This window comes from Corythoichthys intestinalis, chromosome 21 (assembly GCF_030265065.1).
Source record: "Corythoichthys intestinalis isolate RoL2023-P3 chromosome 21, ASM3026506v1, whole genome shotgun sequence".
NCBI classification, from domain to species: Eukaryota; Metazoa; Chordata; class Actinopteri; order Syngnathiformes; family Syngnathidae; genus Corythoichthys; species Corythoichthys intestinalis.
Window position 1 is genome coordinate 21,758,277 of NC_080415.1, and position 22,132 is coordinate 21,780,408.

At 41.6% G+C, this 22,132-nt stretch overlaps 1 protein-coding gene across 3 annotated transcripts in view; it reads left to right on the forward strand.

The window, feature by feature from the left end:
• ankfn1b (ankyrin repeat and fibronectin type III domain containing 1b) overlaps positions 1-22,132 on the forward strand; it is a 257,863-nt gene that overhangs the window by 217,616 nt on the left and 18,115 nt on the right. For all 3 annotated transcript variants that reach the window (XM_057825769.1, XM_057825768.1, XM_057825770.1), the window contains 5 exons: positions 110-207; positions 2,651-2,741; positions 13,347-13,454; positions 18,967-19,066; positions 20,799-20,931. In XM_057825769.1, the coding sequence (XP_057681752.1) occupies positions 110-207; positions 2,651-2,741; positions 13,347-13,454; positions 18,967-19,066; positions 20,799-20,931 (530 nt within the window). The remainder of the gene's footprint in view (positions 1-109; positions 208-2,650; positions 2,742-13,346; positions 13,455-18,966; positions 19,067-20,798; positions 20,932-22,132) is intronic.

Below are 22,132 nucleotides of genomic sequence, written 5' to 3' on the forward strand. Positions count from 1 at the left end.
TTAGTAGATGCCAAGTGTTTGACAAATGCCTTTCCCACCCCGACCGCAAAATACAGTAGTGTAAGACTCCACAGTTTTTGATTGTAGAGATGTGTGTTTGTGTTTGTAGTGAGCTGGGGCGCCACGCCTTCTATCAGCTCTGTGTTGGGAGAGGCAGTGGTTGAAGACGCCACTGTGCTGCAGTACAACATTACTGGACTCACCTCTGTAAGTTTTGCTTAGAGTTGTTAATAATGAAAAATGTTGCATTAGCAAATCAGAAGTCGAAGTCTCTTATGTCGAAGGCATAAGTTAGTAGGGGTATAACTAGTGTTGTTTTCGTCAACGATGACGATAAGGAAAATATCTGGTCAACGAACAATTTTTTCATGACAATGATGAGACGATGACAAGCTAAAAACGGGTCTTGGGAGACTAAAACATGCCAGTTTTCGTCTGACGAGACGAGAACATGATGAAAATTCGCCATAGTTTCTGTCGTAAGTTCACAATGTATGACATTTTCATATTATATGTGTAGTTAGCATGCATCTTAGCACCCCCCAACACACCCACCCATAGCAAAGCAAAATTGAAGATGAGATCTTGTTCATGTCTCATTTACATCTCTGAGAAATGAATCAGCAATAATTGAGACCAGAGTGGTTTTCTCAGTTTTCTCAAATTTGTCTCATGAGAAGTAAGTCTCATAGTGAGCATTACATGAAAAGGTCTTGAGAATAGTTCTACTGGCACGATTTTTCAATAAATCTCACAGTTGTCTCCTTTCAAGATCTCACCAAGAAACAACTATGAGTACTTGTGTCGATCTCAAATGTGTCTTTTAGTCATTCCAGAATGTTTTCGTCTTCATCTAGTTGTAGTCGATGAAATCTCAAATATCTAGTTTTAGTCGACAGTTTCTCAAAATGTTTTCGTCTGTAAAGTTTTAGTCCAAAAATGAATAAAGGTTTCCAACAATTTCAAATGAAAATAGACAGACGAGCACATATTGTAGCGTCTATAAAGACGATGCCAACTTTGTGATGATAATACACACACAATGAAAAAAAGCAATGGTGGACATTATTTACAATTAAACCTACCTAGAAGCCACGAACTGTATGAAAATAAATATAAAGTTGACAGCACAGAACTTAAAAGGCTAAAGCAACATTGCATATTCTCTCTTGCCAAGATTTAAAAAAAAAAAAAAATCTTACCGTGTTCCAAAACATGCAAGATGGAGCATAGCCTAGCTTGAGACACATCCGAAACACCGTGAGGAGAATGAGAGAGAGGCGCAGCACATCTCATATGAGTGACACGACCCAAACACTGCCACGATGCAAGCTGACGTACTTCACGAACAATGTGAAAATGTCACGCATTGTGAACATATGACGGAAACGATGTCGCATTTTGTCTCGTAGTCGTCCGTCAGACGAAAATTGGCATTCGTCTCGTTATGTTCAAGTCTCCCAAGCCACGTTTTTAGCTCATCATTGTCATGAAAAAAATCGTTCGTCGACGAAACATTTTTGTTTTCATCGTTGTTGACGAAAACAACACTGATTGAAAGAAAGTTTTATAAAATTGCATAAGTGAAAGAAAAGAACTGAAAAGATTTTACCTTTGTCTCTACATTGTCATACCCAAGGAAGTCTCAGTTCTTAAACTCACTGGCTGCCGTTGACAGCGATAGACTTCCAATCCAATAAATTGATTGGATGTCTTACACTGTCAGTGGTAGTGAATGAGTTAAAATTGACTAAGTATGCACTCGAGTCATGTAACCGGACTCCCTCTGCCTCTGCCAAATACTGTCCTTGCCCAACAAAGGTCTGAAAACTTTTTTTCTATGTAGACAAAGTATGAATTCAATCTTTATTGGTATGTAGCACAAAGAAACATTGAGTTCCGACTTCTCCAGCTGCTGGTGCCAAAGCTGAAAATTTAGGGGCCATTATCCCACATTATTTACACACAAACAACATCTCATGAGTTCTTTATTACACACATCAAACGGACCACTGGAGTCGCCACCGGTCCAACCTCTCAACGGAAGACTTATGACCTGGCGTAAAAAAAAAAAAAAAAATACACACACACAATCGGGGGAAACCCAGTTTGTTAGCACTCCAAATGGCCCCTGACCATTGAGGAGCAACAGTTGCCAAACTGCCACCAACACGGTAAAAAGAGCAGCTTGGTAGCCTGCCATCTGATTTATGTCCTGCCCATGTGGACTAATGGACAATCAAGCACGTTTGTTTGTGAAAGAACGAGAGACGCGCTTCTTTTTCCAGCAGAGAACCCCGCTGCCAGCCCTGAAACTCACTCCTGTCACATGACAGGGGTCAAGGCGAGGTCAGGGAGTGTCGGTGGCTCTGTGATTGATCTGGCTGAGAAAGGAAGGACAGAGGCCTGCTGTCGGCACACTGGGCAGAGTTACAGGAACAACCTTTTTTAGACATTTTGCCTTACACATGCACAAACCCAGTTTGGAAGGGATGAGCGTTGTCTCTTGTTTTTTAGAGCATTTTGTACAATAATTACAAAGTGTATACGCACTGTAATGACAATATGGAGTTACAAACATTAATCTGCTTTGCTTTGCCTAATTTCACACACACCCCTAACCCTGTCCTGTTCTGACCTGCACATCCAGGGGACTCCATACTATGTTCAAGTGTCGGCCTATAACATGAAGGGATGGGGACCAGCCCTCGCTTCGACACCAGCCTGTGCTGCTCCTTCCAGTAAGTCTAGTACAGTACAGAAAATATTCTGACACACTCTTTCAGAATGTCTTAACATACCGTTTTCATTTGTAATTTAAAGAAACACTAGGTAACTTTTCAACCTTTATAAAATATTTCAATAACATTTGTGATGATATATCGACTGACAACTACAGTAATTTTCGACTATAAGCTACTACTTTTTCCCCTCATTTTGAATCCCGCGGCTTAGAGTCCAGTGCGGCTTATTTGTGGATTTATTTACAGCGGTGTCATAAAACTGTCATTAGACCGTCATTATTATGAATTTACTCTGTGATGGGCATTAATGAATGCTTATGACATATGTCATTAAGTGTCATCCGGCAAATTTTGTCACTAACTCCATTTATGTCTAGCTAGGACCTTTTACATCCATTCAAAAGTAAGATAATTTGCAGGATGACACTAAATGACATCTGTCATCAGCATTCATTAATGCTGATGACAGTGTTATGTCATAATTAGGATGGTCTCATGACAATCTTATTTGACGCCGCTGTCAAATAGTGTTATCGGTTAATATATTTTGGTATAAATCGTGTGTGAATCGGAAACCATCAGTCAGAACGGACCAAATTCTCGTGTGGAGTCCCTCAAGGGTCAATTCTTGGACCACTCTTTTTTAACATCTATATGCTTCTCCTAGCTCAGATTATGAAACAGTATGACATCTCCCATCACACCGATGCAGATGACACACAACTCTACCTTTCTGATTCCCCTCATGATTATAGTCCCTTAGTCTCCCTGAGTAAATGCATTCATCAAATCAATGAATGGATGTGCCAGAATTTTCTCCAGTTAAATGTGGAGAAGACAGAAGTGATCATTTTTGGGCCAAAAAAAGGAAAGGTCAAAGATAAGCCGGCACATTAGCACAATGTCACTTACAGCTACAAATCAAGTCAGAAACCTTGGCGTAATTATTGACTCAGACCTAAAATTTGATAGCCATCTAAGTCACTAAATTTGCTTATTACCACTTAAAAAATATAGCCAGAATTAAGGGGCTTCTGACTCAACAAGACATGGAAAAACTTATGCATGCATTCATTTTCAGCAGATTGGACTGATGCAACGGTATATTTACAGGTCTTGATAAAAAATCAGACCCTGGACTCTGGCTGCAGCATTCTGTTCTGCTGCTCACAAATACAAGGAAACTTGACCACATTACACCAGTTTTAAAATCGTTACACTGGCTTCCAGTGAGTCAAATGATAGACTATAAAATACTACTGCTCGTCTCCAAAACACTTAATGGCCTTGGACCAAAATACATGCTTGATTTGTTAGATTCCTATGAAACATCTAGACCCCTAAGGTCATCTGGAACCTGTCTCCTGTATGTTCCAAGGACAAGAACCAAGCAGGATGAGGCAGCATTGAGTTACACTGCTCCTCACCTCTGGAACAAGTTACCTGAAGGTCTGAAGTATGCTCAAACTGTTAGCTCCTTTAAATCAGGGCTAAAAATGCTTTTGTTTAGCACTGCATATCCATAACTGTCTATATATTTCAATCTATTTGCGTTCTATTCCTCTTGTGCTTATCTCTGTTGCTGAATTCAATTATTAGCAGTAGTAGTAGTATTTATTTAAAAAAAAAAAAAAAAAAAAATATTCTATTCGTGATTAAATGTAATTTTCATGTATAATTTTATTTCCTATTTCGATTGTCTTGTTTTTACATTCTATTGATTTTAATGTGATTTTTATGATCTTGATGTGATGTAAAGCAATTTGAATTGCCTTGTGTTGAATTGTGCTGTATAAATAAATTTGCCTTGCCTTGCCTAAATATCCCATGATACAGTGAGGACAACTGTGGCTTCTAGTCTGGTGCGTCTTATCTACTGTATGAACAAGTGCCATTTTCGTGTAAACCTGATGGGTGGCGGCTTATAGTCAGGTGTGCCTTATTGTCCTAAAATTACGGTAGTTGAATGACACCTTTTTTATATATTGAGGGGGTGTGTATCGCTTTCACCGACACTAATTAACTTTGAGGAGGGTGGCAGGAAACCTGCCACACAAAAAAAAGTGCAAATGTGCTGACTTCTTTACGGCATACGTCACTTCCCCCTTTCCCCATTCATTAAAAAGACGGAAGTCGATGCGAACGCTTTCGCGCGAATTCTGCAAAGATTGCAGGGGAGAGGATTGAGGAGGAAAAACAAAAGGCGGCTACCAGGATACACAGAATAAACATTGCTCGGCTCTCTCCAAGCTGGCGTGACGCCCCCAAACCGACCTTGTCAGCATTGACGAGTTTGGGTGGGAGGTAGCCACTCTAAGCCACGCAGTTGCAAACCGTAATGTGATATTGTTTAGCTGCAAGTGGATTCATTACCTTATTACTATTCATCCTTCAAACCGGCGCTGGAAACAGAAATGTTGTTTAATCCATCTGCAGGTGACCATCATGATTTTACGACACGATGCGGGTGTAAGCTGGTCCTCATGAGAAACGCAGCACAGTCCTCATGAGAAATCCTTAAGGAAAACACTCCCACTTTTGTCCACTGGCGTCGCTAAAATTGACTAAAACTGAAAAGTTACGAAGTGTTGCTTTCATGTATTTAATTTATATGCGCCAAACTTGACTTTAATGGTATGGCTATCTATTTTGCAAAAATGTTGTTTCTCCATTGTTCTTTTGTTGAAATTGCAGCAGTTACTTTCTCCCAGTGCCATTTGACATCCATCGCTTGCTTGTTAACAGTGTCCTTGTAGCAAGGGCGTAGGTTTGCATAGGGACGGTGGAGACATAACACTACCAACTTTTCAGGATGCTCAAATTATTCCCACCAACTTTTAAGCAACTTTATTTGCATTATATAATGATTTCAGTTATATAGGTCATTTAGATTGTCTTCCTATATGTTGTCAGGATAGAATTGATCCTACCATTATTAAGTGAATTACAGTACTTTCATTATGTTGACTTACAGTGACCCCTTTTCACTCGCTGAATCCGTCAGTCCATTTTTTTCCCCTCAAACGCATGTTTGATTGTCTGGTGACTTGAACACCCCCCTCCCCCAACACACACACACCCATTCACAGCGCGACAGAAACACAACATGCCGCCTCCCCCGTCCCCTTCAAAGACGAGGGATAGTAGAAGTTTTTTCCCCGCGAGCAGCAGCCACTGTAAGTAACGTAAAAAGGCGTCAACGTTGAGGAGGTGGGGAACACTTCACTAATTTTGATACTGCTACAGTGCTTCAAGTCGATTTTACTCACTGAGATTTCTTGAAATACAAAAAACAGCTAGCTGAAAATAAGCTTAACAGATTTATTTTAAGCAAAAAGCTTGTATATTTAATCTTACAAAAAACTTGTTCGTCAGAAATGTTCTTAATTCAAGAATATTGTTCAAAACATTATTTGAATTTTTTTTTTTCTTGATTTAGGTGAAAAATGACCAACTTTAAGATGTATGGGCTCAATACAAACAAATAGTAATATTTACTTAAAATCTTTTAACTTGCGTTTTAACACTGAAAAAAAGATGGAGAAAATTATTTGATTAAATTTAACAAAAAATATCATTAACTATCAATTAATTAGGTTCATATTGGTGAGAAATGTAGCCCTGACCACCATTCACCAAATATGCTTGGTCTTATTCATGTCCCGTCCCCAGCAAAAAGTGTACATGCAAGTTATGCTGTTATATCGTCCCTACCAATATTAAGACCAATCCTACACCCTTGCCTTGTAGGGTGGCTTTGCTGGAGATATTCAAATTTCAAAATTAAAATACTAAATTTGTTGGCTTACTTTTTTACCTCGATACTTGTGTACTTTTCAAAGTCCGTATCTTTACACTTTCACTTTAGAAGTTCAGTCCTTCTACTTTAACCATAGCCTTTTTTTTTTTTTTTTTGTAAATCAGAGCATCTGTCCTTCTATGAAGCAAACAACGTGCATACTTTTGCCACCTCTGATACATACCTGCGTCATAGCTTTCCCACACATAAATGGTGCTGACTCACTGATCTCATTGGACGATTCGAGCGTCACGCCTACGTAGCTTTGACATCATCGGCCAGGCTGACAGCTGGACCATCGGCGAGCCCGTTGCTGGAACCCCCGCTACAAACGTCAGCGAGTGTAACTGTAGCCTCCAGCTCGTTTTTGTCGCTGGCCGACAAAAGAAGCTGGCCGGGTTCAGTTGAGGAGTTGATGGTGAAGTCATGTGCAACAACAGCTGAGGTGTTGAAGGCGCTGCAGTGCATTGGCCCTCATTTTGGCCGATCTGCAATTCATGTACATGGGTTTTGACTCAAGGCGCATTGGCACCCTTGTGGGACATCTGGGGTACACATGAAGGTGTTTGCTTCTTCTTTCTGAAGAAACCGGGCTTTCCCTCTCTCTTGTATTTTTCTCAACTGTCCACCTTCCTCCCGCTCTGCGAGCTAATTTCGATGTTGCGTGTTTGTGTTTTCCATTTGGGCCTACCACTGGAAATATTTGCATGTCTGTGCTGTAGCGCGCGGCGCGGCCCCAACAGTGGGGGCCTTATACCGGGCCGTGGACGCCCATTAAAGGGCCCGCTTGTCCTGTCTGGACAGGCACCTTTCCGGGAATAGAGCTCACCGTGTTTCGGCCCCGCTCGCCCCGGGGGGCTCCAGGAGTGGGAGTTGGGGTGAGGGTGGTGCGTGATGGTACGAGATGGGGGTGCGGGGGAGGAGGGTTTATCGCTGACACATCCTTCAGGGAGCGAGCGAGGGATGCAATAAGGGCAGTCGTGCTGAAGGATCACTTTCTATGTTGGGCGGGTGGAGGTAGAAAGAGTGTGTCTGTGCCATTTCCAATGCAGGCTTAGATAGTGAATAGATTTTCAGTATTCTTTTAATGGAACGTACAGACTTTTCATTGATGCATTGGTAAATGTCCTTTTACTACTTGTGTTTTTATTGCTTTGGGAGGCGAAGTGTGCTGTGTTATGTTCCAGCCATGGTGCTTGTATGTGTGTCTGCATGTGTGCACCGACTGTTCTACGTGTGCACAGCTCTCCAAGCACTCTTAATATACGACTGTATCTGTTTGAGAAGCAGCTAATATAGAGACCTAAATGTTTGGGGATCCCAAGGACCAAAAACTCGAAGGATCGAAACACATTTGCTGCGGGTCAGGATGTGTTAACATTTACATTCAACCAGACCCACTCACAATCTGAAAGGACGCAACACACTTAACCATATTAAAACACACTTTTTGAAGTATTATTCACATTTCGCAGTTCACGAAATAAGTGCCAGAGTGCGTTTGTCAGAAGCTGTGTGTTACCCGATTCAAGTTTACTGTAAAACATGAAGAACGTCAAATAATGAAACATTGTCATTTTAATTCATTTCACTATCAGTGACGGCAATAGACAACCACTCCATTAGAACTGGGATTGAAATTATTTAGACATCTATAGCTGTCAATGGCTGCTAATTAGTTCATCACCAACATATTCAACCAATATGATTTAATCTAACGCAGTGCTTCTCAATTATTTTCTGTTACACCCCCCCAAGGAAGACGAAAATGTTTCGTGCCCCCCCAAACTCTGCCGCCACTGTAAATAGTATCATTTGTCTATAATATTACTATTATAAATACGCCTCTGCCTCACATTGTACCCTTTTTTTCTATTAGAGAAAATAACAGATCAACTTATAAAGTATAACTTTATTAACATTGTTTCGTTTGTAACAGAAAAGACTTAACGCGCATCAATTTGCCTGAATTAAAAAAAAAAAAAAAAAAAGTCACATCCAAATTGCAAATAAAATCAGTAAATAATAACAAATTCAAGTTGATTAGAAACATTAACTCATGAGGACAATATGCCAAAAAAATTTGACCGAAAAAACAAAACTGAATAGAAGGGGAAAAAAAGTGTCTTTGGACAGAAGGACAGTTTTTATTTCCGCTGCTCGCTGCTCCCAGTATCACCTCCAGTTTGCAATGATGTGGGGTTATATTGCACTGAGCATGCTAACAGTGCTCACTGGTATACTGATATAACACTGACAAAGCGGGACGATTGTTGGCAATATTCGGCACGTTTTTGCTGAAAAACAACCAAGCGGCTTATCAATGAGATTGGGGTCTAATGTCTTTAAGTGGCGTCTTAATTGATTTGGCTTCAAGCTGTCCGCTATAATCATTTTTAGAGACAGTAAACAGTGGTCTTTCCTCGTCTACCACTGTATTAAATGTCAAAACCAAAAGGCAAACGGCCCGAAAAAAACGCATTCTCGGAGGTCGAGGGAGAACCGTAGGTGAGGGCGGTCGTCGTGACGATCCCAAGCCGAAAATGGCACTTCTCAGGCGGACACGTGAGAACCGGAGAAGACCAGTGGGTCGCTGCGTGAGTCCGGCCGGAAAACGGCCTTCGAAAACGGCGCACAACTCTCCGGCTCTTCATGAGTCTCTTCCGTGTGCTCTTGCTTACTTCAAAAATACTGCGCGCAATTTGAAAATGAGAGCGCCACTGCCACCCACTGAGTGGATGTGCAAGTACACTTTATTCTAGTACGGCAAAAAAAAAAAAAAAAGCATGTTCCCCGAGGTCACACGCGCCACCCAGTATTTGAGAAGTACTGATCTAACGTTTGCTGACTTAATGTAAATGTATGGTTACGTCAATGAATACTGGCATATTGACACAAATGTCTTTTTGTCTCCAGTCACCACAACAATTGATTTTTTTTTAATCAAACTATGCCTTAACTGCAGAGTTCCAACTAAAATCAAAGATTTTTAATTGTAGGGCTGCCACAAACTATTATTTTGATAGAAGACTAATTATTTTGCAAAATTATTTTGGCAATAAGGTGACTAATTGACTCGTCTATGAATCATGTTATTTTCTCTTATTTTAGCTGTAAATGTGTATGGGGCCTCTACACGCCTCTAACACATCGCATGGACATCAGGGACAGTGCCTCTGGATTGGCAAACCGGGGTGGTCATCCCCCTTTTTAAAAAGGATGACTGGAGGGTGTGTTCCAATGGCGTACCGCAAGCAACACGTCACTTTTGCTCATTAATATTCAAGACGTTAGCAATTGTGGCTAGGCGGGTCAACCTCCGTTTTTTTCCCTAATAGTAAATGAATGGAAATAGTGTATGAACGAGATGTTTATTGAGCTAAACCTAACAATTCTATCTGAAAATGATGTCCCTAGTGCCAAATTCACTGGTAAAGATGTGGAAGAATGTACAAAAGAGTTAAAGAAATGGCTTGAGTGTCGAGGGCTGAAAAAGATAGGAAAAAATAGCCGAGCCGACCTAAACTTAGCCTTACTTTTTTTATCGACAGCTTTTTCTTACGCCACTGACAATGGCATTCTCCTGTTTCAACAATTTATTCTTTACCACCATATGCCCCGTCTTTCTTTTATATTATATCCTCTGGTTGTCTTACGTCTCTGACCGTTCTTGGGGGCAATTTACATTGCTATTTTTGTGTAGCGATCGTAAATGCTACTTGGTGACAGCCAACAAACACTTTTAATTTTTTTCATTAATAGCAAATCTTAATTCTATAATTTATTTACACTACCCCCTTACTAAATTTGTTTTTTTACAACAGAAAAGGTAACAGTGGCAGTTGGATACCATTTTAATTTTTTTTCAGGTCATTCATTGTCAGACAGAAGCAGCACGGCAAAACGCCACGCTAAAATGTAAGTAAAAATATCAAAATGGCTTAACTCTTCTTCGTCTGAAGGACCATGGCCCCCCATTTTTTTTTACTGCATATGAATTGTGAATGGCTGCACCTTGCTGGCGTTAAACTGGTCTTTTGGACGTCCGCGCTAGTTGATCCATTCTTCACATTTCTTCCTCCGAGTTTTTGGTTTCGGGAAACGAAGAAAACATCCTTCATATGTCGTAATGTCTAGAGTTGTTTCTACAAGTCCCATATCAGCAGTGTTTAATCGGCATGTTTATTTTTGAAAGATTACGGAGAAAACAAGCAGAAATTTAATGGATTATATTTCCGAGGGCGTGTGTATATTGTCCCACTTCCGCGTTATGATGGCGACGTCACAGTCTAAAAGTAGCATTCGTGCGGTACGCTATTATAGACGGATCACACTCCTCAGCCTCCCTGGTAAAGTCTATTCAGGGGTGCTGGAGAGGAGGGTCAGAGTCGAATCTCGGATTCAGGAGAAGCAGTGTGGTTTTCGTACGTGGAACAGTGGACTAGCTGTACACCCTCGGCAGGATCCTGGAGGGTGCTTGGGAGTTCGCTCAACCAGTCTGCATGTGTTTTGTGGATTTGGAGAAGGTGTTCGACCGTGTGCCTTGGGAGTGCTGTGGGGGTTGCTCCGGGATTACGGAGTACAGAGCCCCTTGGTAAGGGCTATTCGGTCTATGTACGACCGTTTTCAGAGTTTGGTTCTCATTGCTGGCAGTAAGTTGAATTTGTTCCCAGTGAGGGTTGGACTCCGCCAAGGCTGCCCTTAGTCACTGATTCTGTTCATAATTTTTATGGACAGAATTTCTAGGCGCAGGGGCTCCAGTTTGGTTGCCTCAGCTTTGCATCTCTGCTTTTTGCAGATGATGTGGTGCTGTTGGCGTCATCAAGCCGTGACCTCAAACTCTCACTGGAGCGGTTCACAACCGAGTGTGAAGCGGTTGGGATGAAGATCAGCACCTCAAAATCAGAGACATTGGTCCTCAGCCGGAAAAGGGTGGCGTGCCCTCTCCGGGTCGGGGATGAGATCCAACGGGAAAAGTTCAAGTATCTTGGGGGTCTTGATCACAAGTGAGGGTCGGAAGAAGCGGGAGATTGACAGGCGGATCAGTGCAGCGTCTGCAATGATGCGGACTCTGCACCGGTCCGTAGTCGTGAAGAAGGAGCTGAGCCAAAAGGCGAAGCTTTCGATTTTCAACGATCTCCGTTTCTACCCTCACTTGGTCACAAGCTGTGGGTCATGACTGAAAGAACAAGATCCCGGATACAAGCGGCCGAAATGAGTTTCCTCCGCAGGTTGTCCAGGCTCTCCCTTAGAGAAATGGTGAGAAGCTTCTGGGAGGGACTCAGTGTCGAGCCGCTACTCCTCCGCGTTGAGAGGAGCCAGTTGAGGTGGCTCAGGCATCTGGTTCGGATGCCTCCTGGACGCCTCCCAGGAGAGATGTTCCGGGCATGTCCCAGTGGCGGGAGGCACGGGGACGACCCAGGACACGCTGGAGAGACAATTCCTCTTGGCTGGCCCTTGGAATGCCTTGGGATCCCGCAGGAGGAGCTGGTTGAAGTGGCTGGGGAGAGGGAAGTCTGGCCTTCCCTGCTAAAGCTGCTGCCCCCGTGACCCGACCCCCGGATTAAGTGGCAGATGATGGATGGGTGGATGGATGGATGGATGGATGGATGGATGGATGGATGGATGGATGGATGGATGGATGGATGGATGGATGGATGGATGGATGGATGGATGGATGGATGGATGGATGGATGGATGGATGGATGGATGGATGGATGGATGGATGGATGTGTATTGGGAACAAAAGTTTGATTTTGTTTTTTTATTGTGTATGTGCCTCCAATTTTTTAAAGGACCAAGATTATTGGAAGTGCGTTATAGCACTGTGACTGTCAAATTAATTTTATATGAAATTCAACTTCGCTTGTGAAATCTTTCTGAACCCTTGTTTTTGCGTTTTGATCTGTGTGACCTGTTTTTCACATCTCTGATAACGGCTCAGGACCCGAAAAACACTACAAATGTTAAGTATATGTGAAAAAAAAAAACGATTTGCATCGTTAGGTTTATTATAAATAACTGTAACATGCACGCAACACACCTTTTGAATAGGATGAAATTCCCCTTGGCTTACTTCAAGTGAAATCTCTTGACTCTAATCCAGATTGAGAACTTGATCATGAGTGTATTTGTTTCGTGTGCCCATTCACATTCAACCTGAACATATTGAAAAGAGTACATGCATAGTTTTGTTTGTGACCCACGCTACACCCAACGCAACACACACTTCCAGGCTGTTCTACAATGTGGCAAAGCGGTGTAATGGTAGCGTTTGGAACAAAAAATGGCCATCTGTCATCATGGCAGTTTTGTCCTTAAGGCAATGGGAAGTTTTGCGAAAATACAAAGACTGAATGTAACACCTGATAGGCCTTAATAACTCATGTGCCAGTTCAAAGGGCCTACGCTATGTACTACATGTCCTCTTTAGACCTGTGTAAGTAATGCTTGAAAGCATATACAGACTGATGTTAAGTCATAGTGTAACACTGTATAGTGGAGGTTTTGAGATAACATGACACGCCTAATGGATTGTTTCACTGATCCATCTGGGAAAGAAGGGCGAGAAACTGCTAGGAAATAGCATTCTGGAGGGTGACGGGATTAAAGTAGAGTAGAGAAGTTAAAGTATGGTGTGGTTAACTTACTGTCTTCCATTGGACACCTATCACCGTCAATTGCAGTGAATGTGTTAACGTTATTTTCTTTTGACTGTGTTCAACAACAACAGTTCATAACACTTTTGCATAGTTAAGCAGGATTTACTTGGTCACTTTTCTAAAACTTTGTCTCTTCTCCAGGTTGGAGGGACGTCGATGGCCGTGCCCCCCGGCAAAGAGGCCAGAAGGAGGTTCTGGACCAGCTGCTTGCCCAAATAAAAGATGCCCATCAGAGCTGTGTCTGCCACGGTATAATAAACCCTTAAGATTGATTTATTGGCTGTTAAAAGACTCAGCAGTCATACGATACCCACCATGATTTACATGTTTGAAACCGCAGCCCTTTAAACCAATCAACTATGGATGAGCGTGTGATTTTTAATCTGCCTCAGGGTTTTACGGCGGCATTAGATTTAACAAGGGGGAGTAGGAACTTAAAACACGAGAGCTGCAAATATACTTGACCCGCGACGTGTGGGCGACTCCTTAGCGCTGACGTAGCGGTGTGACGTCAACCCGCGATGCATTTTCAACAAACACACGAGGGTTTCGTCAAGCCACCGCGGCAGCTCATATTACGGAAAATACGTTTGGTAAACATGAGAGATGGATGTCTGTGTGTTTTCTTAGATTAGATGGAGGATTTTTGAGCACCAGAATCTGCTGGTTTTTGGATCGGCACGAGACGATTCATTTACCATGAGTCATTCTTGTAGTCAAATACAGTATTTTCCTGGGGAGTTGCGTTTTATCTTAGTGTGGCTGGGCCTGCTAGTTATACTCAGGTGCAATTAATGGCAGCCACGAAAAGGAAACTCCAGGTGTGCTATCTACCTTTAGTGTTGTTTAGGCTATAGGTATCTGAATAATAGGGGTGTGCCATCTAAGGGACCCCACGATTCGATTCGATAACGATTGAAGGTGCAATGATTCCAAGATTGATTATCATGGTACTGACGCCGATCACGATTATCACAATTTTCGATGCATCTTTCCCCACTACCTTTCCAGATTTCTCTTACTTTGTGGCTACTTCATACTTTTAGGCAAGGTATATTTCTCAGTTTTCATTAATTGAAGTGGCCAAACAAATTTATGTCCATTAGTATTTATTTACAATATCCTAATGATTCAACTGGAACGATGGACACATGCCCATACACCAAAAAGGTGCCCTTAATCTGCTTTTTTTTTTTTTTTAAACAAGAAAGTGCAAAAACATTAACCATTTCAAACGCAGCATTTCTCTTTTGATAAGACTAAAAGAAATACTTTAGTGGAATTAATTTAATGTTTTCTGGAAAACATTAAAGTGACTTTTGAAATACGTAAATAAGACTTCTTTTCAACGAAACATTTTTGCACAGATTTCTGTACTTTTCCCAAAAAAAAAAAAAAAAAAAAAAAAAAAACATCATCGACTGTCTTAACATTTACTTAACATTTTTAACATTTAACATGTAAGGGCAACATGGAGACAAATCATCTATCGTAATTTTCGGACTATAAGGCTTCACCTGACTATAAGCCGCCACCCACCAAATTTGACACAAAAACGGCATATGTACATAGATAAGCCACACCAGGCTATTAGTCGCAATTTCTTCACTGTATTCTGGGATATTTACACCAAAAGATATTAACCAATAACACTTTATTTGACGGCGGCATCATAAAACTGTCATAAACCCAAATAAACCACCAAAAAGCTTTGAACCAATTGGCTGCAAAGCTTCATTGATTCAAGAAGCTTCATTTTTCCATCACTGCTCCCTTTGGGGAGACAGTCAACCTATGCTGCCACCAGCTGCCAACGCTGTTTTTATTGAACATGCCTCCTAGCATGTATTGCAGCGCTACATGTGTAAATAACAGTCAAAATTAATGTTCTGTGCTATTTTTTTCTTCAGTTACTGTTCCAGTTGTTTCATTAGTTGCCTGTTATGGTATTTTGGTAACACATTTGACAGTAGCCCCATAAGATTGCCATAAGACCATCATAATTATAACATGACACTGCCTTGAGCATTAATGAATGCTTATGACGGATGTCATTTAGTGTCATCGGGCAATTATCTCACTTATGAATGGATGTAAAACATCCAAGCTGGACATAAATGGAGTTAGTGACGTAATTTGCCGGATGGCACTTAATGACATCTTTTATAAGCATTCATTAATGCCCATGATGGTGTCATGTCATAAACATAATGGTATTATGGCGGTCTTATGACGGCGCTGTCGCATAAAGTGTTACCTATTAACCCAATTTAATCAACAAAAAAAGCCGCAATGGACTATAAGCCGCAGGATTCAAAATGAGGGGGAAAAAAGTAGCGGCTTATAGTCTGAAAATTACGGTACTCGTCATCCTTACCGTCTTCACTATCACTACCATTGCTGTCATAAGTCAGGGAACAGCTTTACAGGCAAAATACTTCCGCTTCAGGAGTTTGTATCTGGGCTCCAGCGTCCGCACCAGAGCGCGAAAGCCCTGGTCATTCACGACCGCATATGGGCATAAATCCTTAGCGATAAAGGTTGCGATGGATGACTAGATTCGTTTCGCCCTTTCAGAGTTGAGGGGAAGATTTGACAGTCCCTCTTCTATTGCAGTGGTTCTTAACCTTGCTAAAGGTACCAAACCCCATGAGTTTCACAGGTGCATTCACCGAACCCTTCGGAATTTCATAATAAAGCCATTTTTTTAACTCATTCAAAACCTAGAAAGCTAACATCTAAGAGGATTCCTGTTCAATTTTCTTCCAGATTTCAACTTTACTACAAATAATTTTGCCTTTTGCTGTAGATTTTCACGTTGGTAAATGAAATAACTCATTTTATTTTACACTGTTCCTGTTTTTTCATTTCTACATTCACATTTTATTTTATTTAGCTATCTATTTATTTTCTTTTAACCTGTCCTGTTCAGCTGCTTGACACGGAGAATGGAAATCTGAGTGTCCGATTGGTCTGAACAGTTTTAATTATCACATGGGAGAATGACGTACTCCCATTGTGATCATTTAACAATCCTCGTTATTAGTAGAAAGCAGCAAACAGGAAGGAGTTATGGGGGACAGATGAACAGGAGAGAGAGAGACATTGGTAGTACAAAGAACAACAAGAAATGCATTGAACGCCCACACTAACTATGAATATGTTGGTGCTATCGTTAGGCAGTTGTATTTCCAGTTGACACCATGTGGGGTGCCTGATGTCCAAGGAAAAAAGAATGGAGGGGCAGAAAGATAAGTGATTGGGAGGGGTGGAGTGTACACAAATCAGCCATGTGAGGTGTGGAACCCAGTATTTGTGTGAATCCCTTGTGAGTGTGAGTGTGCTGGCATCCTATTCTATGCTATCTGATCGCCAATCCTGAGAGTGGTTTTACGACTTGGGTGTGTCTAATTACACTTAGTCATGCATGAATCCCATCAGACATGTGGGATTCTCATTTTATTGTCACATCCTTGCATCATATACTATTTTCATGACGCAAAATGACACACACACAAAAAAAAAAAAATCTATGCAGTTCACGCTGTCTGTAAGTCTGTTATACTGCTTCATACCAAGTGCCAGTCAACCTTCCACTGAGCAAACCGATTCGTTCCGTCAGTGGCGGCTGTGTTCTTGTAATTAAGTTATTATGGAAAAAACTGCTTTTGAACATTTATGAATCGTAATTGAATCATGACGTGTCGAATCTCGATGAATCTAATAATCGATGTATTGGAACGCTCTTACTCGCTGTTAATATGTTAACAGATGCCTATTTATCTTGTTGTTCTCTATTTTATTGTTATTGCTGTAATGGATAACGGTTCTTGGTCTAGTAAAATCCACACAAATATTGTGACTTATACTCCACTGCGACTTATGTTTTTTTTTCCCTCCTTCATGGTGCATTGTTTTTCAAGGCTGGTGTGACTTGTACTCAGGTGTAATTTATAGCACGCAAAAAGTACGGTAATTTGAAAGAGGGTGCTTTGCGCTGCTGTGGGTGCAATCCCAGCTTAATCTATGCACCAATCAAGAAGGTTCCATTCATTCCCTTTAAATGCAGTGTGCTGAAACTGATTGGCTCGAATGGAATTGTAGACTGTCTACCACTCCAATTATTCGTGTCCATGTAGTTTTTCCAACTTATCTGAGGTATTAACCGGAACCTCGAATCATCCATCGAAAATGATACCGCGTGGCTTTTCGCGACAAAGCTGCAACCACCCCGCACCCCCACCTGGCCCCTGCTGAATATTTCTCACTCAGTGACAAAGTGCAGATGGGCTTCTTGCGCACTCAAACTGTTTATAATGTCAAACAGCATCGGCCGTAAGCTGCTCCCTTAAGTGTCAAAAGCTGTCCACACTGACTTTTTTTACATGACGACCGACCGCTTTCAGCATTGACAAGCTCGTCCGGCTCTCTTTCTCTTCGAAACACACTCACCCACTTACTATTGTCCACTGTGGCGCTCCCCCGTATGAATGGAGGGATAGTCAGTATTGAGCGCAGCGGTCGTTCTTCAGATGACTGCTGATTGAGCTTGAAAGTTCAGGCACGGTAGCCGAGGTGCTGTGTCCCCGGGTCATGTTTGTTATTTCTGTTAGAGACGAGCTCTAGGCTGGAGTCGGGAGAGGGCATAAATTACGCTGACTTACTGCAGCCTCACGCACGGGAGCGTGCAACCCTCATTCCCGTCTACAGTGCAGTCCATACATATACTGGCGCATAAAGATAGACATAGATACACATGTACATGAACAGACACAAATATTCAAGTGCGTGCCCACTCCCCCACATGTTCGTGTACGCATGTCTCGCCACCCGTGCTGCCCTCACCCCCTTGTCCAAACACAATTAATTAAACTGTGAAAGAGGCCTTGACTAACACTGGCACCCCAGCAGTCAGCTCTACTTGTCTGTCTTACTCAGTGTCAAGCGCACACTGAAGGCCTGCAGCTCGGTGCACTCGCGAGCGGCCAGAAATCGCGGTGGCGGGGGGCGAGCGGGGTCGAGGGGCACTGTTTTTACTCCGCCTCATCGTGTCCACCTGAAGGGAAAATTAGTTCTTTCGGACTCCTGAATGAGGGGATTTATTGACTCTAAGTGGCCTGGGGGCCAGAGTATGATCACCTGGGAGGGGAGGGAATCTGCGCGGGGTGTCTAATGAGTTGGGAGGTGCGTTATCTCACCAACAGGCGCCCGCGCAAACACACACACTTACACACACCTCCCTCTCGCGCCTCCAACCCCCTGAAGGCCCACTAAAAATAAACACGTCCCCACAGACTTAACTGACCTCCCTGTCAGTGAGTGGCGAAGGGTTAAGACTCATACAGACACACACACACAAATTACTACAGCTCCTTGGCTCCACTCGAATGGCCGTAGCTCAAGACGTGCCATGCTCCAGCGGCTAAAGTATGTGCAGGTAAACACACACACACACACAGTTAGTGTCCCTCTGGGAGTTGCGAGCTAGTGGTTCCCTCAAGGCCCATAGTCTGCTGCTGGCTGTCAAATGGTGCCGCGCCACTGGAGCGTACAAAATGTCAAAAAACATTCCACTTTGAGCGTGTTGTTGGACGTGTCAGGTTTGTTGTCAATTAGGTAACAGCCTGTCACCGTAGGAGATGTGTCAGGACAGAGGTATTCATTGGTGGCAGCCAGTCACAGTAATGGGCACAATTTGTCACACTGAGCAGTTAAAAAACATACACACAATGACATTTATTCATTATTCTTGCCCTCACAGAACATTGCAAAGCACCGGCGCAAGGGAGAAAACACTCTGTGTCCAAAAGCCTGCGTCATCTATTTCAACCCAACAGCAAATTTGTCAAAAGTTTGAAAAGGTAAAAACATCAATTTAAATAATTTTTCGTTACAGTAACGATAGTAGACGTTCAATCCATTTGAACTCGGAAAGGCATTTTGAAGGGATCCACGGATAGAAAGGCTTGTAGTTCTTAAAAATAGATATTGAAACCCCTGTTAATGTTTTCGTTTTTATACAATTTGTAAAATTTAACTAGTAGGTCGCCATTATTGTTGACGTCGCAGGGCGGTGACGTCACATGGTTATGCCGCTGGGCTTCCATAGTATGACTCTAGCGACATCAACATGTCATGTGTTGAACCCTTTCAATTTCAACCCGAGAGGAACATTAATGAGCATGTCAGCACAGTCGATATTTAAAAAAATTAAAAAAAAAACGAGTAGCAAAAGCAAAATGAACAGGAAAGACGGGATGAGATGAGACGAGAGTAGGAAAAAAAAACAGCAAATTTGATACCCAAAGTACTACTGTGCGCTTTCAGCTTGTTTTCTTTAGATGCATACAGACTAGTGCTGCGACGATTAATCGATTAACTCGAGTATTCGATTAGAAAAAAATATTCTAATTAAATGTTGTTGCTTCGAGTACTCGTTTAATTAAAGTAGCGTTGTAATGGTTTATTTTGAAAGTGTTTGCATTTAGTTTTATTGATCAGGGTGGATACACCGCCCTCTAGTCTGCCAAATTTCACATGGCTGAATCCAACTGCTCCCAGTTAAGACCAACTTAAACCAAGTTTTTGTTTGAGCTAATGTTTTTTAATGCATTCATAATTTAGTTTAAAGGTGTATTTAGCTGTTTTTTGTCGGAATATGTGTCTCAACCATTTGTATAGAGCATTATTTTAAAAAATGGTAGCATTTTATTGCATTTAAGATAGCAGACTTTTGCTATGTAAGAAGGCCAATTGTTCTTTTGTTGTAAATAGATCCTCATTAAAAAAAAATATATATATATATATATATATATATATATATATATATATATATACCGTTCCAGGCTTAGCTCAGGTATTTTAATTTTTTCATGTTCCTTATCCGAATACTCGATTATTCGAACTAACTAGCTCATCGATTAATCGACTACTAAAATAATCGATATCTGCAGCCCTAATACAGACAGAACATACTAAAGATGACTTTGGAAAATACTTAAATGCAGTAATATCAAATAAGGATGGTTTAAATATGCTACGTGACTAATGTGGTCAACAGATTAAACAATCTGCTATAAAGCTACCACAAGAAAACACAATGCTTAAAAGTATGACGGGGAAACACATGCAAAAAGTATTTTGGGGCAATGAAAAGGTAATAAAAGACTGAATAAAAACACAAATAGTAAGTACTCGCCGCTTTTAACCGATGTGCGCATGTGTTGGACGTCTCGCCGCATAGAAGGAATTGGAGTAACCAGGTAGTGTTCATCTAGTGACAGTGACAATCTACGTCATCACCCTGAGCCTCCATTGCACGCATAAAACATGGCTGCCTCTGTAGGTCAAAACATGTACTAAATATTATTTTTTTTAATCAACGGCAATGTTTTATGTGTTTATAATAACATATTTTCGTAAAAGAGGACAATTGTGGCTTATTAGAGCCTATATGTCTTTAAGTCCGAGGTTCCCTTTAAATGGATTGAACGTCTATCACTGTCAAGAGCAGCTGAGTCAGTAGCTTCTTTATTGCCTGGAAGACTTTCTCTGTAGTGTCAATTCCAACTCGTTTTTTTTTTTTTTTCAAAGAGGACTTTATCTGACGTCCATCTTCTACCGAGATGACAGCGTCTTGGTGACCCCTGAGGACCAGATTCCCATTGTAGAAGTTGAGGATTCCTACCCCAGCTCCTTGATGCAGGACTTCCTCTGGTTTACAAAGGTACCAAGCCACTAGATTACAAGATATCTACTGTAAATACGTATGCAGCATCCTTGTTATTCATATGTAGCCGGAGGGCAGCCAAATAGTGTCACAGGTTCCACTGGTTTTTACACAGTCTGAAAGTACAAAAGGACTTTAATGTGAAAACTTGGTTGCTACAATTACAAAGAAGAAATAATTAATTCCACTTTACCTTGATTTCTTACCTTGCAGCAGGCAGTTCTTTAAAAATCCCCATAGCAACTCGATGCTAACGGATGTCAGTGCTAGCCTTAGCGTAGCAGCTTGGTCATGGTGCACTGTGGATGTCTTTCAAGCCATTCATGGATAGCCCTAACTTGTTCTTATGGAATGCCACTAAACATCAGCAAAAAAATCCTCAAAGTGCCGAACGAACAAAGCTAGCAGCATGCTAGCATAGCAGCATTATCAAAGCTGTGAATATCTTTTGGTTTTTTAATTTATCACATGCATGTACTTGTAAATAACTCACCTTCTCAAACATATTAATTCTATTCTAGCAGCACAGTCAGAGGTCTGGTTGACTATACTAGTACATTTAAGGTGTACAGTGCCGGCCAAAAGTATTGGCATACCTGCAATTCTGTCAGATAATGCTCAATTTATCAGTCAGCGTCTGAATGAAAAGGGACTCTCTGGTCGGATACCCAGGAAGAACCCACTTCTGACCCAGAGACATAAAAAAGCCAGGCTGGAGTTTGCCAAAATTTACCTGAGAAAGCCAAAAAAGTTTTGGAAGAATGTTCTCTGGTCAGATGAGATAAAAGTAGAGCTTTTTGGGAAAAGGCATCAACATAGAGTTAACAGGGAAAAAACGAGGCCTTCAAAGAAAAGAATACAGTCCCCACAGTCAAACATGGCGGAGGTTCCCTGATGTTATGGGGTTGCTTTGCTTCCTCTGACACTGGACTGCTTGACCGTGTGCATGGCATTATGAAGTCTGAAGACTACCAACAAATTTTGCAGCATAATGCAGGGTTCAGTGTGAGAAAGCTGGGTCTCCCTCAGAGGTCATGGGTCTTTCAGCAGGATAATGACCCAAGACACACTTTGAAAAGCACTAGAAATGGTTTGACAAAAAACACTGGAGACTTCTAAAGTGGCCAGCAATGAGTCCAGACATGAATCCCATAGAAAACCTGTGGAGATATCTGAAAATGGCAGTTTGGAGAAGGCA